Source organism: Panulirus ornatus, chromosome 66 (genome assembly GCF_036320965.1).
Source record: "Panulirus ornatus isolate Po-2019 chromosome 66, ASM3632096v1, whole genome shotgun sequence".
Lineage (NCBI taxonomy): Eukaryota > Metazoa > Arthropoda > Malacostraca > Decapoda > Palinuridae > Panulirus > Panulirus ornatus.
The window spans coordinates 7,953,407-7,977,168 of NC_092289.1; the positions used below are offsets into that span (position 1 = coordinate 7,953,407).

The window sequence follows — 23,762 nt, forward strand, 5'->3', positions numbered from 1 at the left end:
ATCCTCAGGCACCTCACCATGAATCATACATACATTAAATAACCTTACCAACCAGTCAACAATACAGTCACCCCCTTTTTTAATAAATTCCACTGCAATACCATCCAAACTTGCTGCCTTGCCGGTTTTCATCTTCCGCAAAGCTTTTACTACCTCATCTGTTTACCAAATCATTTTCCCTAATCCTCTCACTTTGCACACCACCTCGACCAAAACACCCCATATCTGCCACTCTATCATCAAACACATTCAACAAACCTTCAAAATACTCACTCCATCACCTTCTCACATCACCACTACTAGTTATCACCTCCCCATTAGCCCCCTTCACTGAAGTTCCCATTTGCTCCCTTGTCTTACGCACTTTATTTACCTCCTTCCAGAACATCTTTTTATTCTCCCTAAAATTTAGGGAGGATGAAAAGATGCTTTGGAAGGAGGTGAATGATGCGTGAAAGACAAGAGAAGAAATGGGAACATTGGTGAAGGGGGTAAGGGGAGGTAAGTGATAACAGGTAGTGAAGTGAGAAGGAGATGGAGTATTTTGAAGGTTTGTTGAGTGCGTTTGATGATCGAGTGGCAGATAAGGAGATGGAGTATTTTGAAGGTTTGTTGAATGTGTTTGATGATAGAGTGGCAGATATAGGGCATTTTGGTTGGGGTGGTGTGCATAGCCTGAGTCGCTTTGCTGTTGTGGAGGGTACCTCCAACACCCATTTGGCTGCCTTTACTGCTGCTTCGGCACATCAGTTGGGCTGAGGGAAGTAGACTGAGGAGATGTAGGCCATGATTCCTCATTTTTTGTAGGAAGCTTACTACTCCTTGCTGTCTAGATTAGTTTCCCCGTATTTTTCATGCTGAACACAAATCTGGGCTTAAAATTTCCAAGGTGATTTCTTTGTGTTTTCCATATCTCCTGTTGAAGGTGAGCAGCCTTGCGATGAATTGGGATTTTCCTGCGTAGGTTCGAATCCTACTCTGTGCCATGTATGAGATGCAATGAAAGCAGGTAGTCTGTTTTTTCATTATTATATAGAAGTATCCTTTCACAGGAGAGGGATTGCATCACCTCAATCTTAATAGTCTGACTCCTGCCTCTAACTGCCTGGCAAGCATTCCCACGCTGCCAAGTGTCCACCACCCAACTATCGTACCATGTAGTAAACCCTACAGTGATAGAGGAGGTAAAGAAAGTGTGTGAACATAAATGTGATACAAAAACAGGTTGCATTCGATGTAAGGAACTTTCAGCATTAACAGACACTCTTTCCCCCAATTAGTCCATTAAATTGAGTGTTTAATGTATGTATTGTTAATGGGATGGCATGCATTAGGGTCTCATTTACCCATGCTGTCTCAGCTGATATAAAAAAAGAAAAAAAGATATTTGCTAGTAGCTATCTGGTCTGCCTAACTATTCTCCAAAAGTGAGAGACTGGCATCAGATTAGGGATATTGTTACTCTCAAGTCTTTCTCTCACAGATTCCTGCCACTTGTTTACAAGATGTTGATCATATTGAGATATTCTTTCCGGCAAGTTGTATGCATCAAGAAGAGTAATGATCCCAGAACAGAACCCTGGGGCATGCCACTTTTGACTGCAACCCATTTTGAGAAGGTTCATCTGATATGCATTCTTTGTTTCCTTACATAATCATTTGCCCATCAAAGGAGTTTCTCGCATGTTCCTTCTTGGTGACTCAGCTTCTTTATCTGCAGCCCATGAATCACAGTGTCATATGCTTTTTGGAATTCGATAATGATGTTACACCAAGTCTTCTCCATTGTCCTAAGACAGAGCTTGCTTTCTTGTAGAAATTTAAGAGATTTGTTACTCCTGATCTCCTTTCCCTAAAACCATGCTGTTTTTGGTTTTGATTGTCTTTACTGCTTTCTCCTGATCATCCTCCTGATTAACAATTTTATCGAGCCCTTAATCTGAAATGACACTCCCTGAGTGAACTTTCATTTGAAAATGATATTCCCCCATTGAGAGGATGAACTTTTCCATTACAAAGTATTTCTACATCATATATTATTGTATTTCCTCTCTGTTGGTTTGGAAGGGGATGGGATAGACATTGGATGGTGTCATTGATCCTCATTATGGAAGTATATGATTGAATTTTCCAATTTTTGCTCAAGAAAATTAGGGAGCAGTTGCTGTATTCCTGTGTATGGAGGATGGAAGTTAAAGGGTACAATTGTAGGGTCTTATAAAGAAGGGAGGTAAAAAGGGCAATAATCAGGTTGAAGGAAGGAAAGGCACCTGAAATGGATGTGATTATGGCTGAAATTTTGAAGTATAGAGAGAAGTGGGAGACCAAATTTGAGGCGGAAGGATGGAGTGAAAAAGATTTTGAGCGATTGGGGCCTGAACATTTAGGAGGGTGAGAGCCTTGCAAGGAAAAGAGTGAATTGGATTGACGTGGTATGTTGGGATCTACATGCTGTCAATGGACTGAACCAGGGCATGTGAAGCATCTGGGGTAAACCATTGAAAGGTCTATGGTGCCTGGATGCAGATAGTGAACTGTGGTTTCGGTGCATTACACACGACAGCTAGAGACCGAGTGTGAACGAATGTGGCCTTTGTTGTGTGTTTCCCTGGTGCTACCTCGCTAAAGCAAGGGTAAGCGATGCTATTTTCCTGTGTGGCGGGATAGCGACAAGAGAGGTACAAGAAGGAGATAGAAGAACTGTCACTCGATATACAAGGAAGAGACATAGCTAAGACGCCATTAGTAAGCAAGCATCATTGGATGGTAACACGACCATCTGGTAATGCTTCTTTACCAATGGCATATTAGCTACGTCTCTGACTTGTATATCAACTGACTGTTCTAGTTCTATCTCATTCTTGTACCTCCCCAGACGATGTGATCATTACCTGAAAGTGCACTTGGGAATTTTTAGTGTTTCATTGTCCTCGTTGGGACATGCATATACTAGATCACCAGCCAATTCAGTTATTATCTGTAACTCTTTCACCATGAAAAATATCACAAAATCTTCTGTTATTAGGTACACAGGTAATTGCAACATTAACATTAGTGAAGGTTTGTACAAACTTGATAGTTTTGTTGCAGGCCAAATTTTTCCATTTCCTGTCCACATGATGAAAATTTTATGATGCGTGATGCCAGACCCGAACAACACCAACCCAAACACCACCATCCTGTAATGCTTGTTTGCTAGTGGTGTCTTAGCTACATCTCTTCCCTGTATATTAACAGACTGTTCTGTGTCTTCTATCTCATTCTTTTATGCCCTCTGACGATGTGATCATCACACAAAAGTGCACTTAGGAACTTAATGTGTTTCATTTTCCTTGTGGTTTTATGTGATCAAGGAAACGGGCGAAGAATGACCCATCCACTTAAAATGAAAAGATTGATATTATTTATATTTGTTATTATACTTAATTGCTGTCTCCCACATCAGCGAGGTAGCGCAAAGAAACAGATGAAAGAATAGCCCAACCCACCCACATACACATGCATATACATAAATGCCCACACACACACATTTACATACTTATACATTTTAACGTATACATACATAAACATACACAGATATACAGAGGTACACATGTTCACACTCGGTTTGTAGCTGTTATGTATAATGCACCGAAATGACAGCTCCCTTTCCACATCCAGGCCCCACAAAACTTTCCATGGTTTACCCTAAACGCTTCACTTGCCTTGGTTCAATCCATTGACAGCACATTGACCCCGGTATACCACATTGTTCCATTTCACTCTATTCTTTGCACACCTTTCACCCTTCTGTATGTTCAGGCCCCGATCGCTCAAAATCTTTTTCACTTCATCCCTCCACCTTCAACTTGGTCTCCTGCTTCTCCCTGTTCTTTCCACCTCTGACACATATAACCTCTTTATCAATCTTTCCTCTCTCATTCTCTCCATATGTCCAAACCATTTCAACACACCCTCCTCTGCTCTCTCAACCACACTTTTTTTTTTTTTTCTCCACATCTCTCTTAACCTTTCATTCCATACTCGATCAAACCACCTCACACCATATATTGTCCTCAAACATTTCATTTCCAACACATCCACCCTTCTTACAACCCTATCTATATCCCTTGCCTTGCAACCATATAACATTATTGGAACTTTTATTCCTTCAAACATACCCATTTGGTACCTTCTGTCAGCTTTACTTTGGAATTGGAAAATAACTGTATGTTACCATTTTTAGATTGTGTGATCCACAGGGATAGAAACATGTTTAAGTTTAGCACATTCAGAAAACCCACCAAAGTATGTTCATATATTCATTATTACTCATTTTATCTCATTTTATCATGATGGAATTAAGTTATCATAATTCCAGTCGATGTTCCTTAGCATTACGTATATGCAGTCTGGAATTTATTGATGATAAGTTTGAGAAGATATATTTTATTGGATCCAAGTTAAGTTAGGGAGGTAAATGCAAGAGTTTTGGAAAGAGGGGCAAGTATGAAGTCTGTTGGGGATGAGAGAGCTTGGGAAGTGAGTCAGTTGTTGTTCGCTGATGATACAGCGCTGGTGGCTGATTCATGTGAGGAACTGCAGAAGCTGGTGACTGAGTTTGGTAAAGTGTGTGGAAGAAGAAAGTTAAGAGTAAATGTGAATAAGAGCAAGGTTATTTGGTACAGTAGGGTTGAGGGTCAAGTCAATTGGGAGGTGAGTTTGAATGGAGAAAAACTGGAGGAAGTGAAGTGTTTTAGATATCTGGGAGTGGATCTGGCAGCGGATGGAACCATGGAAGCGGAAGTGGATCATAGGGTGGGGGAGGGGGCGAAAATCCTGGGAGCCTTGAAGAATGTGTGGAAGTCGAGAACATTATCTCGGAAAGCAAAAATGGGTATGTTTGAAGGAATAGTGGTTCCAACAATGTTGTATGGTTGCGAGGCGTGGGCTATGGATAGAGTTGTGCGCAGGAGGGTGGATGTGCTGGAAATGAGATGTTCGAGGACAATGTGTGGTGTGAGGTGGTTTGATCGAGTAAGTAGTGTAAGGGTTAAGAGAGATGTGTGGAAATAAAAAGAGCGTGGTTGAGAGAGCAGAAGAGGGTGTTTTGAAGTGGTTTGGGCACATGGAGAGGATGAGTGAGGAAAGATTGACCAAGAGGATATATGTGTCGGAGGTGGAGGGAGCAAGGAGAAGAGGGAGACCAAATTGGAGGTGGAAAGATGGAGTGAAAAAGATTTTGTGTGATCGGGGCCTGAACATGCAGGAGGGTGAAAGGAGGGCAAGGAATAGAGTGAATTGGAGCGATGTGGTATACCGGGGTTGACGTGCTGTCAGTGGATTGAATCAAGGCATGTGAAGCGTCTGGGGTAAACCATGGAAAGCTGTGTAGGTATGTATATTTGCGTGTGTGGACGTATGTATATACATGTGTATGGGGGTGGGTTGGGCCATTTCTTTCGTCTGTTTCCTTGCGCTACCTCGCAAACGCGGGAGACAGCGACAAAGTATAAAAAAAAAAAAAAAAGTTAAGTATCCTAGATCTTCCATTGATAAATCCCATAAGTTAGGTAAGAAATCGTTTTGTAGAGTTAAACCCACACCTCTCCTTGATACCAAGAATCTTTTATTTCTTCCTTTTAGTGATATTTTTGCATTACTTCTCAGGTTGCTTAAATCCTTTACTGTAAATATAGCCTTGTGCAATGACCAGCACTGTAAAGAATATCTTATTTTTTTTTTTCTCCCGCGTTTGCGAGGTAGCGCAAGGAAACAGACGAAAGAAATGGCCCAACCTACCCCCATACACATGTATATACATACACGTCCACACACGCAAATATACATACCTACACAGCTTTCCATGGTTTACCCCAGACGCTTCACATGCCCTGATTCAATCCACTGACAGCACGTCAACCCCGGTATACCACATCGATCCAGTTCACTCTATTCCTTGCCCTCCTTTCACCCTCCTGTATGTTCAGGCCCTGATCACACAAAATCTTTTTCACTCCATCTTTCCACCTCCAATTTGGTCTCCCACTTTTCGTTCCCTCCACCTCCGACACATATATCCTCTTGGTCAATCTTTCCTCACTCATTCTCTCCATGTGCCCAAACCATTTCAAAACACCCTCTTCTGCTCTCTCAACCACGCTCTTTTTATTTCCACACATCTCTCTTAACCCTTACACTACTTACTCGATCAAACCACCTCACACCACACATTGTCCTCGAACATCTCATTTCCAGCACATCCACCCTCCTGCGCACAACTCTATCCATAGCCCACGCCTCGCAACCATACAAAATTGTTGGAACCACTATTCCTTCAAACATACCCATTTTTGCTTTCCGAGATAATGTTCTCGACTTCCACACATTCTTCAAGGCTCCCAGGATTTTCGCCCCCTCCCCCACCCTATGATCCACTTCCGCTTCCATGGTTCCATCTGCTGCCAGATCCACTCCCAGATATCTAAAACACTTTACTTCCTCCAGTTTTTCTCCATTCAAACTTACCTCCTAATTGACTTGACCCTCAACCCTACTGTACCTAATTACCTTGCTCTTATTCACATTTACTCTTAACTTTCTTCTTTCACACACTTTACCAAAGTCAGTCACCAGCTTCTGCAGTTTCTCACATGAATCAGCCACCAGTGCTGTATCATCAGCAAACAACAACTGACTCACTTCCCAAGCTCTCTCATCCACAACAGACTTCGTACTTGCCCCTCTTTCCAAAACTTTTGCATTCACCTCCCTAACAACCCCATCCATAAACAAATTAAACAACCATGGAGACATCACACACCCCTGCCGCAAACCTACATTCACTGAGAACCAATCACTTTCCTCTCTTCCTACACGTACACATGCCTTACATCCTCGATAAAAACTTTTCACTGCTTCTAACAACTTGCCTCCCACACCATATATTCTTAATACCTTCCCCAGAGCATCTCTATCAACTCTATCATATGCCTTCTCCAGATCCATAAATGCTACATACAAATCCATTTGCTTTTCTAAGTATTTCTCACATACATTCTTCAAAGCAAACACCTGATCCACACATCCTCTACCACTTCTGAAACCACACTGCTCTTCCCCAATCTGATGCTCTGTACATGCCTTCACCCTCTCAATCAATACCCTCCCATATGATTTACCAGGAATACTCAACAAACTTATACCTCTGTAATTTGAGCACTCACTCTTATCCCCTTTGCCTTTGTACAAAGGCACTATGCACGCATTCCGCCAATCCTCAGGCACCTCACCATGAGTCATACATACATTAAATAACCTTACCAACCAGTCAGTAATACAGTCACCCCCTTTTTTAATAAATTCCTCTGCAATACCATCCAATATCTATAAATAATATCTATAATATCTTTTCTCCTTTTCTCTTTCATACTATTCGCCATTTCCCGCATTAGCGAGGTAGCGTTAAGAACAGAGGACTGGGCCTTAGAGGGAATATCCTCACCTGGCCCCCTTCTCTGTTCCTTATTTTGGAAAATTAAAAAAAAAAACGAGAGGGGAGGATTTCCAGCCACCCGCTCCCTCCCCTTTTAGTCGCCTTCTACGACACGCAGGGAATACGTGGGAAGTATTCTTTCTCCCCTATCCCCAGGGATAAATATAATATCTATAAAATCAAAAACTTGCCAGAAAATTATATAGTCTGTGTTTGCAGAATACCTTGTAACAATTGTAATATGTTTTAGGTTGGGCAGACTGGTAAGGATCTTACACTTAACACTTAAGCAACCTAAATATAGTATAAGAACAGGAAAGCAATATAGATATAGTTTAAGAACAGGACAAGAATCAAATGCTTTTTTTAATTATAAATTATGACCATTGTATTGACTGGAGTAATGCTAATTCAGCTATTAACTTTTAATTCCTTTATCATGAGAAATTGAATCTTTTGTTATATGTGCAAAGAATTGTAACATTAATATTAGTGAAGACCTATACAAACTAGATAGCTCTGTCAAATGCAAAATTTGTTGACAGTTCCCTTTCTTGGACACAATAGAAATTTTATGATAGGCGTGATGCCAGACCAGAACACCACCATCCGATAAAGCTTGTTTACCAGTGTTGTCTTAGCTACTTCTCTTCCTTGTATATCACCTGTCTGTTCTACATCTTCTATTTCGTTCTTGTATCTCCCGATGAAGTGATCATTACATGAAAGTGCACTTGGGAACTTGTTGAATTTTTCTAGTGGTTTTCTGCATATGTGTTGATTAAAGTTGATCACAGTTTCCCGCATCAGCAAGGTAGCACCAGGAAACAGACAAAGAATGACCCATCCACCCATATACACTTATTTTTTGTATTGTGTCTTTGTTACACTTGACCGCTGTTTCCCGCATCAGCGAGGTAGCACCAGGAAACAAAGAATGGACCATCCACTCATATATACATAAATGCACATACACATTCATATACATACACAGACATAATCATACATACATATGTACATATTCATACTTCCTTGCCTTTGTTCAATACTGGTGCTACGCCGCCCCACAGGAAACAGCATCACTACCCCCTGCTTCAGTGAGGTAGCGCCAGGAAAACAGACAGAAAAAAAAGAAGAAAAAAAAAAAAAGGGCCGCATTCGTTCACACTCAGTCTCTTGTGTGGTGGTTACATTGAAAGGTATTGCAATTGAATTTTTTTTTCCAAAAGGGGTTAACTGTTGTTGATTGGTTAGCTGGATTTTCAGTGGTTGTATGGATTGTGGTGAGTGCCTGAGGGTTAGGGGAATGCCTGTAAAATTGTATTTTATATAGGCAAAGGGGACAAAGATGAGTTTTTACAATATGAAGGTAAAATGTTTGTTGATTGTACCTGCTAAGTTTTATGGGAGAGTAGTTTTTATGAGAATTGCCACTTGCACAGGGTATCAGATTTGGGAAGAACAGTGTTGTTTTAGGATTGATAATGAATGTGTAGATCAGGTGTTTGCTTTAAAGAATGTATGTTAGAAGTACCAACAAACATCCACTTCCTCTTTTGTATAATGCACTGAAACCAGAGCTCCCTTTTTACAGTCAGGCTTCTACATACTTTTTTTGTGGTTTTCCCCAACTCTTTTATATGCCCTGTTGCAACCCATTGACAGCTTGTCATCCTCTTTATACCACATTGCTTCAGTTCACTCTATCCTGTACATACCTTTCAACTTCCTGCATGTTCAATTCTCAAGCTCAGAAAATCTTATCGATTCATTCCTCTGATCTCCTGTTAGATTTTCTCCTTGTACCCTATATTTCTTATATATCCTCTATGTCAGTCTCTTCACACTCATTCACTCCATATGCCTGAACCATTTCAGCACACCCTGTTCATTGCTTTCTTAATACCACATCATTCTTTTTACCCTATCATTACTTGCTCAATCAAGTCTCCTCACTCCACATATTGTCCTCAAATATTTTCTGTCAAACACATTCACCCTCTTGCATACATTCTCATTATGGCCCATGCCTTGCATCCATACAACATTGTTAGGACGACTGTACTTTCAAGCATACCCATTTTTGCCCACCCATATAGTGACCACTCTTTCCACATATTCCTCAATGCTCCCAGAACCTTCAACACCTCACCCATCCTGTGACACATCATTTTCCATGGTTTCATATGTTGCCATGTCCATTCTCAGGCATCTAAACACTTCACTTCACTTCCAAGTTTATTCCATTTGAATTCTCCAACTACCTGTCTCTTTGCACTGCTAACCTGATAACCTTATTTTTATTCATATTTACTCTCAGCATTCTCTTGTCACACACTCTACCAAACTCAAACACTTACTTCTGCTGTTCCTTACTTAGATTTACCACCACTGCCATGTTATCAGCAAACATTAATTGATTCACCTCCAAGGCCCCTTCAGCCTCAACAAACTGCATTCCTGCTCCTCTGTCTGTGTTCCTTGCATTTATCTCCCTCACTTGCCCATCCATAAACAAATTAACAGCCATGGTGACATAACCCTGTTGCAGACCCCATTTGTCCTGGAACCACTCACCCTCCTTGTCCACCACACACATGCAATACACTTTATAAAAGCTTCTCTATAAAAGCTTCTCAATCCTTTTAATAGTTTTCCAACCACACAATGTGTTCCTGATGGTTTTCACAAAGCATATGTAATGACCCAGTCATATGCTCCCTCCAGATCCATGAGAACTGCAAACATATCCTTTTTCTTCTCTAAGTATTTCTCACATTTGTCAAAGCAAACACCTGATTTGCGATTCTTCTCCCACTTCTGAAGCTTTATTGTTCCTGCTCAGTCTGTTATGCTGTGCATGCCTCCACTCTCCATATAACTTGTCAGGTATGGTGCAGTCAACAAACTTTTACCTCTGTAATTCAAAAACTCACCTTTGTACCCCTTGCCTTTATATAGGCACTATACATGTATGCAGCCAATCCTTGGGCACCTCACCGTAATCCATACATGTAATGAATATCCTATATAACCAGTCAGCAACAATGCCACCCTTCTTGCAAGAAAATTGACTGCAATACCATCCACTTTAGCCACCTTAGCACATTTCATCTTATGCAATGCTTTCAACACCTCTTCTCTTATCACCAAACCACTTGCCATTACTCTTGTATTTTGCTTACCTTCCAGACGCAAACACCAACACCTTTTACCCTGTCATGGACACATTTAACAATCTTACAGAGTGAGTACTCATTCCATCTCCTCTTCACTTTTTAACTGCCTGTTAACTCTCTCCTGTTTGCCCCCTAACCCCCCCTTAAACGATATTCCCACATGTACTTGTTTGTCTCACATTATTAACCTCCTTCCAAAACATTTTCTCATTCTTCTGAAGTTTGCTGATACTTGCTTGTCCCAACTCTCATTTTCCCTCTTTTTCAGTCCCTGCATCTTCTTGACCTGCTGCTCTCTCTTGTACATCTCCCATACACTCGCACTCCTTCCCTGTAAGTACAGCCCATACACCTCTATTTTCTTTCACCAGCAACTTTACTTTGTCATCCCACCTCTCACTACCTCATTTCACCTGCCTAATTCTCATGTAATGCATGCCAGACACTCCTCTTACAAATGCCAGCATTGCTTTTCTAGAAACCATCCTTTACTTAAGCTTTGTTTAATCTCACCATTTGCCTTTCTACATTCAATCAGGTGCTGGTATTTCGTAACACAAGTCTCTTTCCATCCTCTAAATAAATATTTTCACCTCCCTCTTCTCACTCTTATCGCTTCCTCTTTTCTGAAAACCTCTACAAATCTTCATCTCCACCACAAAATGATCAGACATCATACCAGCCACTTGTCTTGGCATATTAACATCTGAGAGTCTCCCTTTTGCATGCCTGTCAGTTAGTACATAATCCAGTAATGCCCACTCACCCATGGATATTTATGCATGTCCCTCTCAGAAGCAAATGTATCATATCTGCATACCTTACAAAGAAGTGCTCTCGGAGCATTGACTTGTTGCTTAGCAACAAGAAATACTCAACAACACCTTCACAGTGAAATACAGATCCTCTCAATACAGACCTGCCTCAACATGTCCTCCCACTCAAACCACCATATAACTAATCATCAATCCCTATATACAGTTTAAAAACCAGTTTCTGCCTCACATATATCCTACCAACCTCAACAAATAGAACACTGACAAAACACATGCACAATGATATAACCCAACAAGCAATAACAAGTATCTCAGGTTTAAACTCCAGGTTTAAACTCCAGGTCACCCAACAAACACAAGTCAGAAATCATACACTTCAGACAGAATGAGTTACTCTCTCCTGCTTACTCTCTGGACATCATCCCAAGACCCTTCATGCCCATGAGAAGACTACTGTAAAGAAGACACTTAGCACTTAATACTCTGTTGCCCTATACGCTATGTACATAGACACACACTTAACACATTGCAACACTTTTAAGACTTGTGTTCCTGACTGCTAGTAGTGGCTACTTCCTAAGTGCTACAGGAGCTTCATAGGGGCAGGAAGTAAGTAGTAAGTCCCTCTTGAAACCGAGTATTACTAATCACCATTCCCTCATCAACACATAACTCCAAAAGCTGATCCCTATTTCTGTTCACTTTACAGAATATAACAGCTGATCCCTATTTCTGTTCACTTTACAGAATATAACATGCCCTCAAATATTACCCTCAGGTGCCATACTACTCACTTTTGCATTAAAGTCACCCATTGTTGATACCTGATTTGCATCAAAACTGCTAACACTCTTTCACCTGCTCCCAAAACATTTGCCTGTCTTCATTCTTCTCATGGCCAGGTGCATAAGCATTGATAATCACCCATCTCTCTTATTTCAGTTGTCTTCATACTCGTATCAGTCTGGGGATAATTTTTTTTTGTTTTACACATTGCCACCACTTCTTAAGCAGAAGTGTCACCTCTTCTTTAATCTCTCTCCTGTCTTTAACCCCTGACTATAACCTGTAAGACATTCCCAAATCATCCTTTTGCCCCTTAAAGTTGAGCTTTTGTTTCAGATAGAGCTAGAACATCCAGGTTCCTTTCCTCAGACATACTACCTCAATCTCTTTCTCATTTGGTTACACCCAAATGCATTCATAGATACCCCAGCTTAAGCCTTCAAGAAGGATGCTTGGTGGCTCCTTTTGTTCCAGTTTTTAGATATTGAAGTACAAGAAGGGGAGAGTGGCCAACCTCCTCCCACCCCTCTTAGTTACCATCTACAACAGGCAGGGAATTCATGGAAAGTGTTCTTTCTCATTTGTCCCAAGGGATAAGATTTGTATGTGGCATTTATATACCGATGGGAATGAATAAAGGCAGACAGTATGAATTATGTACATTTGTATATATGTATATGTCTGTGTGTGTATGTATATATATACGTTGAGATGTATAGGTATGTATATTTGCGTGTGTGGACGTGTATGTATATACATATGTATGTGGGTGGGTTGGGCCATTCTTCTGTCTGTTTCCTTGCGCTACCTCGCTAACGCGGGAGACAGTGACAAAGCAAAATAGATAAATAAATAAATATATTTATATACGTGGAGAAAACATATGATTGGCTTGATAGAGGTGCTCTGTGGAAGGTTTTACATATATGTAGTGTGGGAGGAAAGCTGTTAGAAGTAGTTGGGAGTTTTTCAAGAGAGTAAGGTATGTTTGCAAGTAGTAAGAAGGAAAGGTGAGTGGTTCTAGGTGAAGATGGGACTGTAGCAGGGGTGTATGCATCAGGTCTGTTTAGTTTGTTTATGTATGGAATGATGAGGGTGGTGAATGCAAGGGTTTTGGAGAGAGGAGGAGGTATGCAGTCATTTGGGATGGGGAGCCTGGGAAGTCTGTTGTGTTTTGATGATGATATAGTGCTAACGGCAGATTTGAGTTAGAAACTGCAGAGGTGTGTGTCTAAGTATGGGAGTGTGTGAAAGAAGAAAGTTGAGAGTGAATGTGAATAAAAGCAAGGGTATCAAGTTTAGTATAGAAATAGACATGGTATTTTGAGTGTGAGTTCAAATAGAGGTAACTTGAAGGAAGAATGTTTTAGGAAAACAGTGGTGGATATGGCAGCAAAACAGAGCTGATGTCAACCATAGGGTGGATGAGGGGCATATGTCTTAAGTGCATTGAAGATTATATGTCTTTAATATAAAGGCACAGATGGAAATGTTTGATTTTATAGTAGTCCTGTTTGTGAAGCATGGGCCTTAAACAAAAATGTATAGAATAGGATGAATGTGTTGGAAATTAATTGTATGTTAACAGTATGTAGTGTCAGGTGAGTTTATTGAATAAAAAATGATAGGTAAGAGAAAGGTGTGGTAGTAAGAGATGAAGATGGTGTACTGAAATGGTTTGAACATATGGTGAGGATGAATAAGGGAAGGATAACTAATGGTTTACATGGCAGAAAGGGAAAGTGGAGTCGGGAAACCAAGGAGGTGAAATGCTAGAGTGAAAGACTCATTGAAGGGGATGCAAGGTATGCAAGAGATAGAGTGAATTTTAGTGATAACTTTTCTAGGGGATGACTTGCTGTCAGTACACTGATCCAAGGCATATAGAGCCATTAGGGAAACTACAGAAAGGTTTGTGGTTGCTGGTTTTGGATAAGAGGATCTGGTTTCAGTGCATTGTACAAAACAGCAAGAGAGTGGATGTGAATGAAATGAGACCATTTTTCTTCTTGGTTGTTGATAATTCCTTGGATAATTGAGCATTCCTCCTTCCCCATTATCAGTATGTGGGATTATGTTTAGGAAGCTCAGTTTCTTAAAATCTCCATAAAAGTTACATGCCATTGAATTGATTCACATGACAAAGGGAATAGATTTAGATGTTAAAAGATAATTTTTGGTTGGATTGTCTATGTTCTTAGTTACTTTAAGTAATTTATAAAGGAAGATGTTTTTATTACTAACAGACTCTGCTGCTATTACAGCAGACAGCATGGCTGTCAACCCGGGGAAAGGACCAGATGAAGAGAATTTGAAAGCTATCCTTGAACGTTCAGGCTATACTTTAGATGTAACAACTGGGCAGAGGAAGTATGGTGGCCCACCACCTAATTGGGAAGGTCCACCGCCAGGTCCAGGATGTGAAGTAAGTTTGACTTTCCGGTTGCTGAAATTCACCCTGAATATTCCAACCCTTACCTGTGTCTATTCTACGCAACCCTCAAACCTACTCCCCCAGCCCTTTTGAATGTTGCTTCTATACAGCTTTCCATTCCCAGATCAACTTTATCCTTTTCAGGTTTGAAACTAATTCCTGCTCATTTGAACTTGTTACTTGAAAAAGGCATGTGTTTAGTGAGTTCTTGAATTAACAGTAGTGTAGCGGTGTTTTATGTGATGAACTGTTGAATATCATTTGCAATAGTTCTGGGTATTAACCCTTTAACGTCTCATTAATTTTTGCTATCCCTCTTTCATAATTCACTTTATGTTGGTTAGAATGCATATTTGATCTTAGTTTCAAAGACATTTACATATAAAAAAATGGATGTCAGAAGTATGTTTTGCCCACTTGTTTCACTTTTTATTTTATTTATTTTGCTTTGTCACAGTCTCCCGCGTTTGCGAGGTAGCGCAAGGAAACAGACGAAAGAAATGGCCCAACCCACCCCCATACACATGTATATACATGCACGTCCACACACGCAAATATACATACCTAATACATACCTATACATCTCAATGTACACATATATATATACACACACAGACACATACATATATACCCATGCACACAATTCACACTGTCTGCCTTTATTCATTCCCATCGCCACCTCACCACACATGGAATACCATCCCCCTCCCCCCTCATGTGTGCGAGGTAGCGCTAGGAAAAGACAACAAAGGCCCCATTCGTTCACACTCAGTCTCTAGCTCTCATGCAATAATGCCCGAAACCACAGCCCCCTTTCCACATCCAGACCCCACACAACTTTCCATGGTTTACCCCAGACGCTTCACATGCCCTGATTCAATCCACTGACAGCACGTCAGCCCCGGTATACCACATCATTCCAATTCACTCTATTCCTTGCACGCCTTTCACCCTCCTGCATGTTCAGGCCCCGATCACTCAAAATCTTTTTCACTCCATCTTTCCACCTCCAATTTAGTCTCCAACTTCTCCTCGTTCCCTCCACCTCCGACACATATATGTTTCACTTTTAATAATGTATAAAAGTTTTGTAGTTGTTTCAGCACAACATGCTAAAAAGAGTGGGAGTGAGGCCTGAGCTTCAAGTGAGTTCCCAACATGCATGTTATATTATTTATTTTATCTGCACTGAAAAACTGATTACTTATTATATTGTTATGGTTTACTATATACAGTAATTTTTTTTCGTGTTATAATTAATGGGATTCATTTATAATTTTTTCATGACTGCAAAACTAAAAGTATGCAAAATTACTGATTGCTCCATTCTGATGCAGTGTCGTGAGATGGTCTGACTGTTGCTGGCAACATTACCATTTCATAGATCTGCCTCCTCATATTGGTTATCTTTCAGTGCTGGAAGAGTCATTGTCCATAAAATCACTGTCTACAATCTAAGGACTGTTCATCATTTTCTGATGATTCCGTATCATTTTCTTTGCTTTTGCCCTCAAAATCTGCTTGAAGTTGTACACTTTCCTACAAAGAAAAAACTCAAAAGAAAGTGTTCTAATTGGTATGGCTAGAGGTTGACTCACTGAGGGGAGAAATTATTGCACTCTGCCAACTCGGGTACTATCCAGGCTTGGCATGTGACCTTGAAATGGAGATGCAGTAATTTATACATTGATATCCATCTAGAAGTGTCAACCAGTTTGCATTGATATCCATCTTGGAGACATTATAGGGTTAATAGGCAATCATAAAAAAATGTGAATAGGTGATTGATTTCAGTGAGAGAATAGAACTTGTCTCCTAACATCTTGTTCATCCTATGCTTTCTTACCAGTTGATTTTTTTATCCATTTTGGAGATTGGGCAGAAGCAATCTGTCTTCATTACCAGGCTTGATTGCCTGTTTTGAGAATTTGTCTTTTGGGTAACCATAATGAATATGGGCTGTTTGCTTGAATGGTATACATATTTTCTTCCATACTTGATTGCCTTTTTTCTGCATTAGTGAGGTAGTGCCAGGAACTTATGAATATAGGCCACATTCAGTCACATCCATTCTCAACATTTCATGTGCTAAGCATAAAAACCATGGCTTCCCATCCTCAACCAGGCTCCACAGAGCTTTCCACAGTTTACCCCAGCCACATCACCTACCCTGGTTCAGTTGACCCGTTATACCACATCATTCCAGTTCACTCTGTCCCATGCACACCTTTCACCCTCCTACATGTTCAGGACCCCGATCGCTCAGAATCTTTTTAATTTCATCCTTCCATTTTCAGTTTTGTCTCCCCTTTCTGCTTTTTCCCTCCACTTCAGACCCATATATCCTTTGTTAACCTTTCGTCACTCATTCTCTCCATATGTCCAAACCATTTCAACACACCCTCTTTTGCTGAGTCAGTTGTTGTTCGCCGATGATACAGCTCTAGTGGCTGATTCATGTGAGAAACTGCAGAGGTTGGTGACTGAGTTTGGAAAAGTGTGTGAAAGGAGAAAGTTTAGAGCAAATGTGAATAAGAGCAAGGTTATTAGGTTCAGTAGGGTTTAGGGTCAAGTTAATGGAGAAAAATTGGAAGTTAAGTATTTAAGATATCTGGGAGTGGACTTAGCAGTGGATGGAACCATGGAAGCGGAAGTGAGTCATAGGGTTGGGGAGGGGGCGAAGGTTCTAGGAGCAGTAAAGAATGTGTGGAAAGAGAAAACGTTATCTCAGAGAGCAAAAATGGGTATGTTTTAAGGAATAGTAGTTTCAACAATGTTATATGGTTGTGAGGCATGGGCCATAGATGGGGTTTATGGGGGAGGGTGGATTTATTGGAAATGAAATTTATCAGAACAGTATGTGGCGAGAGGTGGTTTGATCAAGTAGATCATGTAAGGGTAAGAGAGATGTATGGAAAGAAAAAGAGTGTGGTTGAGAGAGCAGAAGAGGGTGAGTTGAAATGGTTTGGACATATGGAGAGAATGAGGAAAGATTGACAAAGAAGATGTATGTGTCAGAGGTGGAGGCAACAAGGATAAGTGGGAGACCAAATTGGAGGTGGAAGGATGGAGTGAAAAAGACTTTGAGCAATCAGGGCCTGAACATGAGGAGGATGAGAGGCGTGCAAGGAATAGAGTGAATTGGAACGATGTGGTATACCGGGGTCGATGTACTGTCAGTGGACTGAACCAAGGCATGTGAAGCGTCTGGAGTAAACCATGGAAAGTTTTGTAGGGCCTGGATGTGGAAAGGGAGCTGTGGTTTTGGGGCATTACACATGACAGCAGAGACTGAGTTTGAACGAATGTGGAGGGAACAAGGATAAGTGGGAGACCAAATTAGAGGTGGAAAGATGGAGTGAAAAGGATTTTGAGCAATTGGGGCCTGAACATAAGAAGGGTGAGAGGCATGCAAGGAATAGAGGGAATTGGAACGATGTTGTATACCGGGGTCGATGTACTGTAAATGGACTAAAACAAGGCATGTGAAGCGTCTGGGGTAAACCATGGAAAATTTTGTGGGGCCTGGATGTGGAAAGGGAGCTGTGGTTTTGGTGCATTACACATAACAGCTTGAGACTGAGTGTGAACGAATGTGGCCTTTGTTGCCTTTTCCTAGCGCTACCTCGCACGCGAGCGGGGGAAGGGGGATGCCATTTCATATGTGGCAGGATGGCGGCGGGAATGGATGGAGGTAGCATGTATGAATATGTACATGTGTATATTGTATATGTCTGTGTATGTATATGTAAGTATACATTGAAATGTATAGGTATGTATATGTGTGTGTGTGAGCGTGTATGTATATACATGTGTATGTGGGTGGGTTGGGCCATTCTTTCGTCTGTTTCCTTGTGCTACCTCGCTAACGTGGGAAACCGACAAAGTATAATGAATGAATAAATTATTGTTATTGTTATTATTATTATTATTATTATTATTATTATTATTATTTTTTTTTTTTATACTTTGTCGCTGTCTCCCGCGTTTGCGGGGTAGCGCAAGGAAACAGACGAAAGAAATGGCCCAACCCCCCCTCCCCCCATACACATGTACATACACACGTCCACACATGCAAATATACATACCTACACAGCTTTCCATGGTTTACCCCAGACGCTTCACATGCCTTGATTCAATCCACTGACAGCACGTCAACCCCTGTATACCACATCGCTCCAATTCACTCTATTCCTTGCCCTCCTTTCACCCTCCTGCATGTTCAGGCCCCGATCACACAAAATCTTTTTCACTCCATCTTTCCACCTCCAATTTGGTCTCCCTCTTCTCCTCGTTCCCTCCACCTCCGACACATATATCCTCTTGGTCAATCTTTCCTCACTCATTCTCTCGATGTGCCCAAACCATTTCAAAACACCCTCTTCTGCTCTCTCAACCATGCTCTTTTTATTTCCACACATCTCTCTTACCCTTACGTTACTTACTCGATCAAACCACCTCACACCACACATTTTCCTCAAACATCTCATTTCCAGCACATCCATCCTCCTGCGCACATCTCTATCCATAGCCCACGCCTCGCAACCATACAACATTGTTGGAACCACTATTCCTTCAAACATACCCATTTTTGCTTTCCGAGATAATGTTCTCGACTTCCACACATTCTTCAAGGCTCCCAAAATTTTCGCCCCCTCCCCCACCCTATGATCCACTTCCGCTTCCATGGTTCCATCCGCTGACAGATCCACTCCCAGATATCTAAAACACTTCACTTCCTCCAGTTTTTCTCCATTCAAACTCACCTCCCAATTGACTTGACCCTCACCCCTACTGTACCTAATAACCTTGCTCTTATTCACATTTACTCTTAACTTTCTTCTTCTTATTATTATTATTATTATAATTATTATTATACGTAATTGCTGTCTCCCGCATCAGCAAGGGGGCCCCAGGAAACAGATGAAGAATAACACACCCACTCATATACACATATATATAACATATATATATATATATATACATGAACATTTACTTACATATACATTTATTTATTTATTTTTATATTATACTTTGTCGCTGTCTCCCGTGTTAGCGAGGTGGTGCAAGGAAACAAACAAAAGAATGGCCCAACCCACGCACATACACATATATATACATACATACCCACACATGCACATAAACATACTTATACATTTTGATGTATACATACATGTACGTACACAGACAAATACATACATACCTTTGTGCATATTCATACGTACATATTCATACTTGCTGCCCTCAGCCATTCCTGCCGCCACCATGCCACACATGAAATGGCATCCCCCTCCCCACACATGCGTGCGAGTTAGTGCTAGGAAAAGACAACTAAGGCCACTTTCTTTCAAACTCAGTCTCTAACTGTCATGTGTAATGCACCAAAACCACAGCTCCCTTTACACATCCAGGCCCCACAAAACTTTCCATGGTTTATGCCAGACGCTTCACATGCTTTGGTTCAATCCATTTTCAGTACATTGACCCCAGTGTATATACCACATTGTTCCAATTCACTCTATTCCTTGCATGCCTCTCACCCTCATGTTCAGGCACTGATTGCTCAAAATCTTTCTCACTCCATCCTTCCACCTCCAATTTGATCTCCTGCTTCTCCTTGTTCCCTCCACCTTTGACTCATATATCCTCTGTCAATCTTTCTTCACTCATTCTCTTCATGTTACCAAACCATTTCAATACACCCTCTTCTGCTCTCTCACCCACACTCTTTTTTTATTACCACATATCTCTCTTACCCTTTCATTACTTAATCAACCCAGTTCACACCACATATTGTCCTCAAACATCTCCTTTCCAACACATCCACCCTCCTCCACACAACCCTATCTATAGCCCACGCCTCACAACCATATAACATTGTTTGAACCACTATTCCTTTAAACATATCCATTTTTGCTTTCCGAGATAATGTTTTCGACTTCCACACATTCTTCAATGCTCCCAGAACCTTTGCTCCCTCCCCCACCCTTTGACTCACTTCCGCTTCCATGGTTCCATCCGCTGTTAAATCCACTCCCAGATATCTAAAATGCTTAACTTCCTCCAGTTTTTCTCCATTCAAACTTACCTCCCAGTTGACTTGTCCCTCAACCCTACTGTATCTAATAACCTTGCTCTTATTCACATTTATTCTCAGCTCTCCTCTTTCACACACTTTGACAGACTCAGTCACCAGCTTCTGCAGTTTTCACCTGAATCAGCCACCAGCGCTGTATCATCAGCGAACAACAACTGACTCATTTTCCAAGCCCTCTCATCCAAAACAGACTGCACACTTGCTCCTCTCTCCAATACTCTTGCATTCACCTCCCTATCAACCCCATCCATAAACAAAGTAAATAACCGTGGAGACATCACACACCCCTGCCGCAAAACGACATTCCCTGGGAACCAACCACTTTCCTCTCTTCCTACTCGTGCAGATGCATTACATCCTCGATAAGAAATTTTCACTGCTTCTAGCAACTTGCCTCCCTCGCCATATACTCTTAATACCTTCTAAAGAGCATCTTTATCAACTGTATCATATGTCTTCCCCAGATCCATAAATGCTACCTACAAATCCATCTGTTTTTCTAAGTATTTCTCACATACATTCTTCAAAGCAAACACCTGATCCACACATCCTCTACCACTTCTGAAATCACTCAGAAAGTTGCAGGGAGATGTTGACTTTGATGAGATGTTCTTTGATAAGATTGTACTCCAAGGGATCCAGTCTTTCAAAAGGTAACTTTTCACTCTTGTTGGAAATTCAAGTAGGCTGAGTCCTGTAATGTGTTTTCGAAGGTGGTTAATAGTGCAAGAACAATGAGAACAGATGGGACTATTGTTGAAGGGGGCAAGTGGTAAAGCAGTAACAGGCAGAATTAGGGTAAAGAGTAGATGGAATGAGTACTTTGGAGGGTTGTAAAATGTGTTCAGTAATGGGAAGTCAGATTTGGTATGCTTTGGTTGTGAAGATGTGCAAGGTGAGGGAATCATGGAAAGTGATTTGATGAAGAGAGAAAAGGTGTTGAAGGCCTTGCTTGTGATTAAGTGCAGCAAAGTAGCTGGAGTGAATGGGATTGCATTTCAGTTTCTTAAGAAAGGGGGGTGATTGTGTTGCTGATTGGTTAATTTAGGATTTTTGTTGTATATATTGTTCATGGTGTGATGCCTGAGGATTGGCAGAATGCCTTTATTTTGCATTAGTATGAAGGCAAAGGAAACAAAAGTGAATTTTCAGATTACAAAGGTATAAGGTTGTTCATTGTAGCTGCTAAGTTGTTTAGGAGAGTGGTGATCAAGAGGATGGTGGCATACATAGAGCTTCAGGTTGCTGTAGGAGTGATTTAGGTTGTATTCATCAGGTTTGTGCTGTGAAGAATGTGTTTGAGAAATACTCAAGAGAAGCAAAAGGCTTTGTATGTAGTGTTTATGGGTTTAGAGGAAGTGTTTGATAAGGGTGATATAGATACCCTGTTGAAGGTGTTTCAATATATGGTGTGGGAGGAAAGCTGTTAGAAGATAGAGATACCCTGTAGAAGGTGTTTCAATATATGGTGTGGGAGGAAAGCTGTTAGAAGCAGTAAAGAGTTTTTCTGAAGTGAGTAAGGCATGTGTGTGAGTAGGAAGAGAGGAGGGTGAGTATTTCCAGGTGGAGGTAGGTGTGAGGATATTTAGCATGTTTAGAAATGGGATGGTGAGGAAGATAAATCCAAGGGTCTTGGAGAGAAAAAACAGGTATGCTGTTTGTTAGGGGTTGAGGAACCTTGAAGGTAAGATGTTTGTTGTTTGACACTTTGCTCGTGGCAGATTCAAATGAGAAACTACATAAGCTGGTGCCTGTGTTTAGGAGAATTTGTGAAAAGAGATTGTTGAGAGTAAATGTGAATGAAAGCAAGTTTATCAGGTTTATCAGTGAAGAGAGAGACAGGTTATTTGGAATGTGAGTTTGAATAGAGAGAACTTGCGAGGAAGTGGAAAGTTTTAGATACTTGGGAGTGGATATAAGTTGATGGAATAATAGGAGCTTAAGTGAACCATTGGATGGCTGACAGGGCAAAGGTTCCATGTAGGTGCTTTGAAGAATATGTGGAGAGAAAGGTCACTTTCTTTTAAAGGGCTAAGGTGGGTATTTTTGATCGTGCTGTAGAGAAAAGGGTAGATGTTTTGAAAGTGAAATTTTTACAACACTGTGTGCTCTAGGGAGGGTTGATTGAATAACAAATGATAAGGTAAATAGAGGAGTGTTGTAGTAGAAGGAGTGTGTGTGATAAGAACTGAAGTGAAAGAAGTGGAGGGAACAAGGGAAATAGAGCTGAAGTGAAAGAAGTTGGAGGGAACAAGGGAAAGGGGCAAACCAAAGTGGAGGTGGAAGAATGGAGTAAATGAAACTTTCATTGTTTGGGACCTGAATATGTAAGAGGGTGTGAGACATGAAAGAGATAGAGTGAATTGGAACATTGTAGTGTAAAGCAGACGACATACTGTTAGTGTAGGCTAAACTTGGCCTTATGAAGTGGTCCGGGGAACCATAGAAAGGTTTGTTAGGTCTGGTTGTGTATAGTAGGTTTTGGTTTCATAGCATTATAGGGTGAGTGAGGCCATTTTCATATTTTGTTTCTGGCACTATCTTGTTAACACAGGTAACAGGGTGTGGTTGGTGTGTAGCATATTTTTAGTATCTCATGGGTATGTGCGTGTGAGATCAGGGAGGTGGGATGGTATTCAATTTGGCTAGGAGTGCTTATTTTTTTTGGGGGGGGGGGATTGGTGCAGTAAGTGTGGATCTTCTTTTAGGGTTCTAGAGGTAAAGCCATTGTGAGTGAATCTAGTAGATAGGTAGCTATGAAATTGGCCAACCACGTTTTGTTGTTCTTGTTGTTGTGGAGTGTGCAATGGGGCTTGTGGTTTATTAAAGCCTCCTGCAACGTGTATGAGGTCAGTGTGTATACTGGTAATGTAGGTGATGTGTCTAAAATCATAATATGTTGGTGTGAGTTTAATGGTTTGCTTTCATCTTTATTTATGGGTCAGTTTTTCTCATAGATTGGGTACTGATGGCAGAAAAGAAGTATGACAGTTGGAGGAGTTGGGTTGTTTGGAGG

At 40.9% G+C, this 23,762-nt stretch overlaps 1 protein-coding gene across 22 annotated transcripts in view; it reads left to right on the top strand.

Annotated features, from left to right (window-relative positions):
* Positions 1-23,762, top strand: part of LOC139746769 (heterogeneous nuclear ribonucleoprotein R-like) — a 559,781-nt gene that overhangs the window by 325,358 nt on the left and 210,661 nt on the right. For 18 of the 22 annotated variants that reach the window (XM_071658282.1, XM_071658287.1, XM_071658290.1 and 15 more), the window contains one exon: positions 14,462-14,640. In XM_071658282.1, coding sequence (XP_071514383.1) covers positions 14,462-14,640 — 179 coding nt within the window. The remainder of the gene's footprint in view (positions 1-14,461; positions 14,641-23,762) is intronic. The other 4 variants (XM_071658294.1, XM_071658303.1, XM_071658297.1 and 1 more) reach the window with 1 other exon arrangement.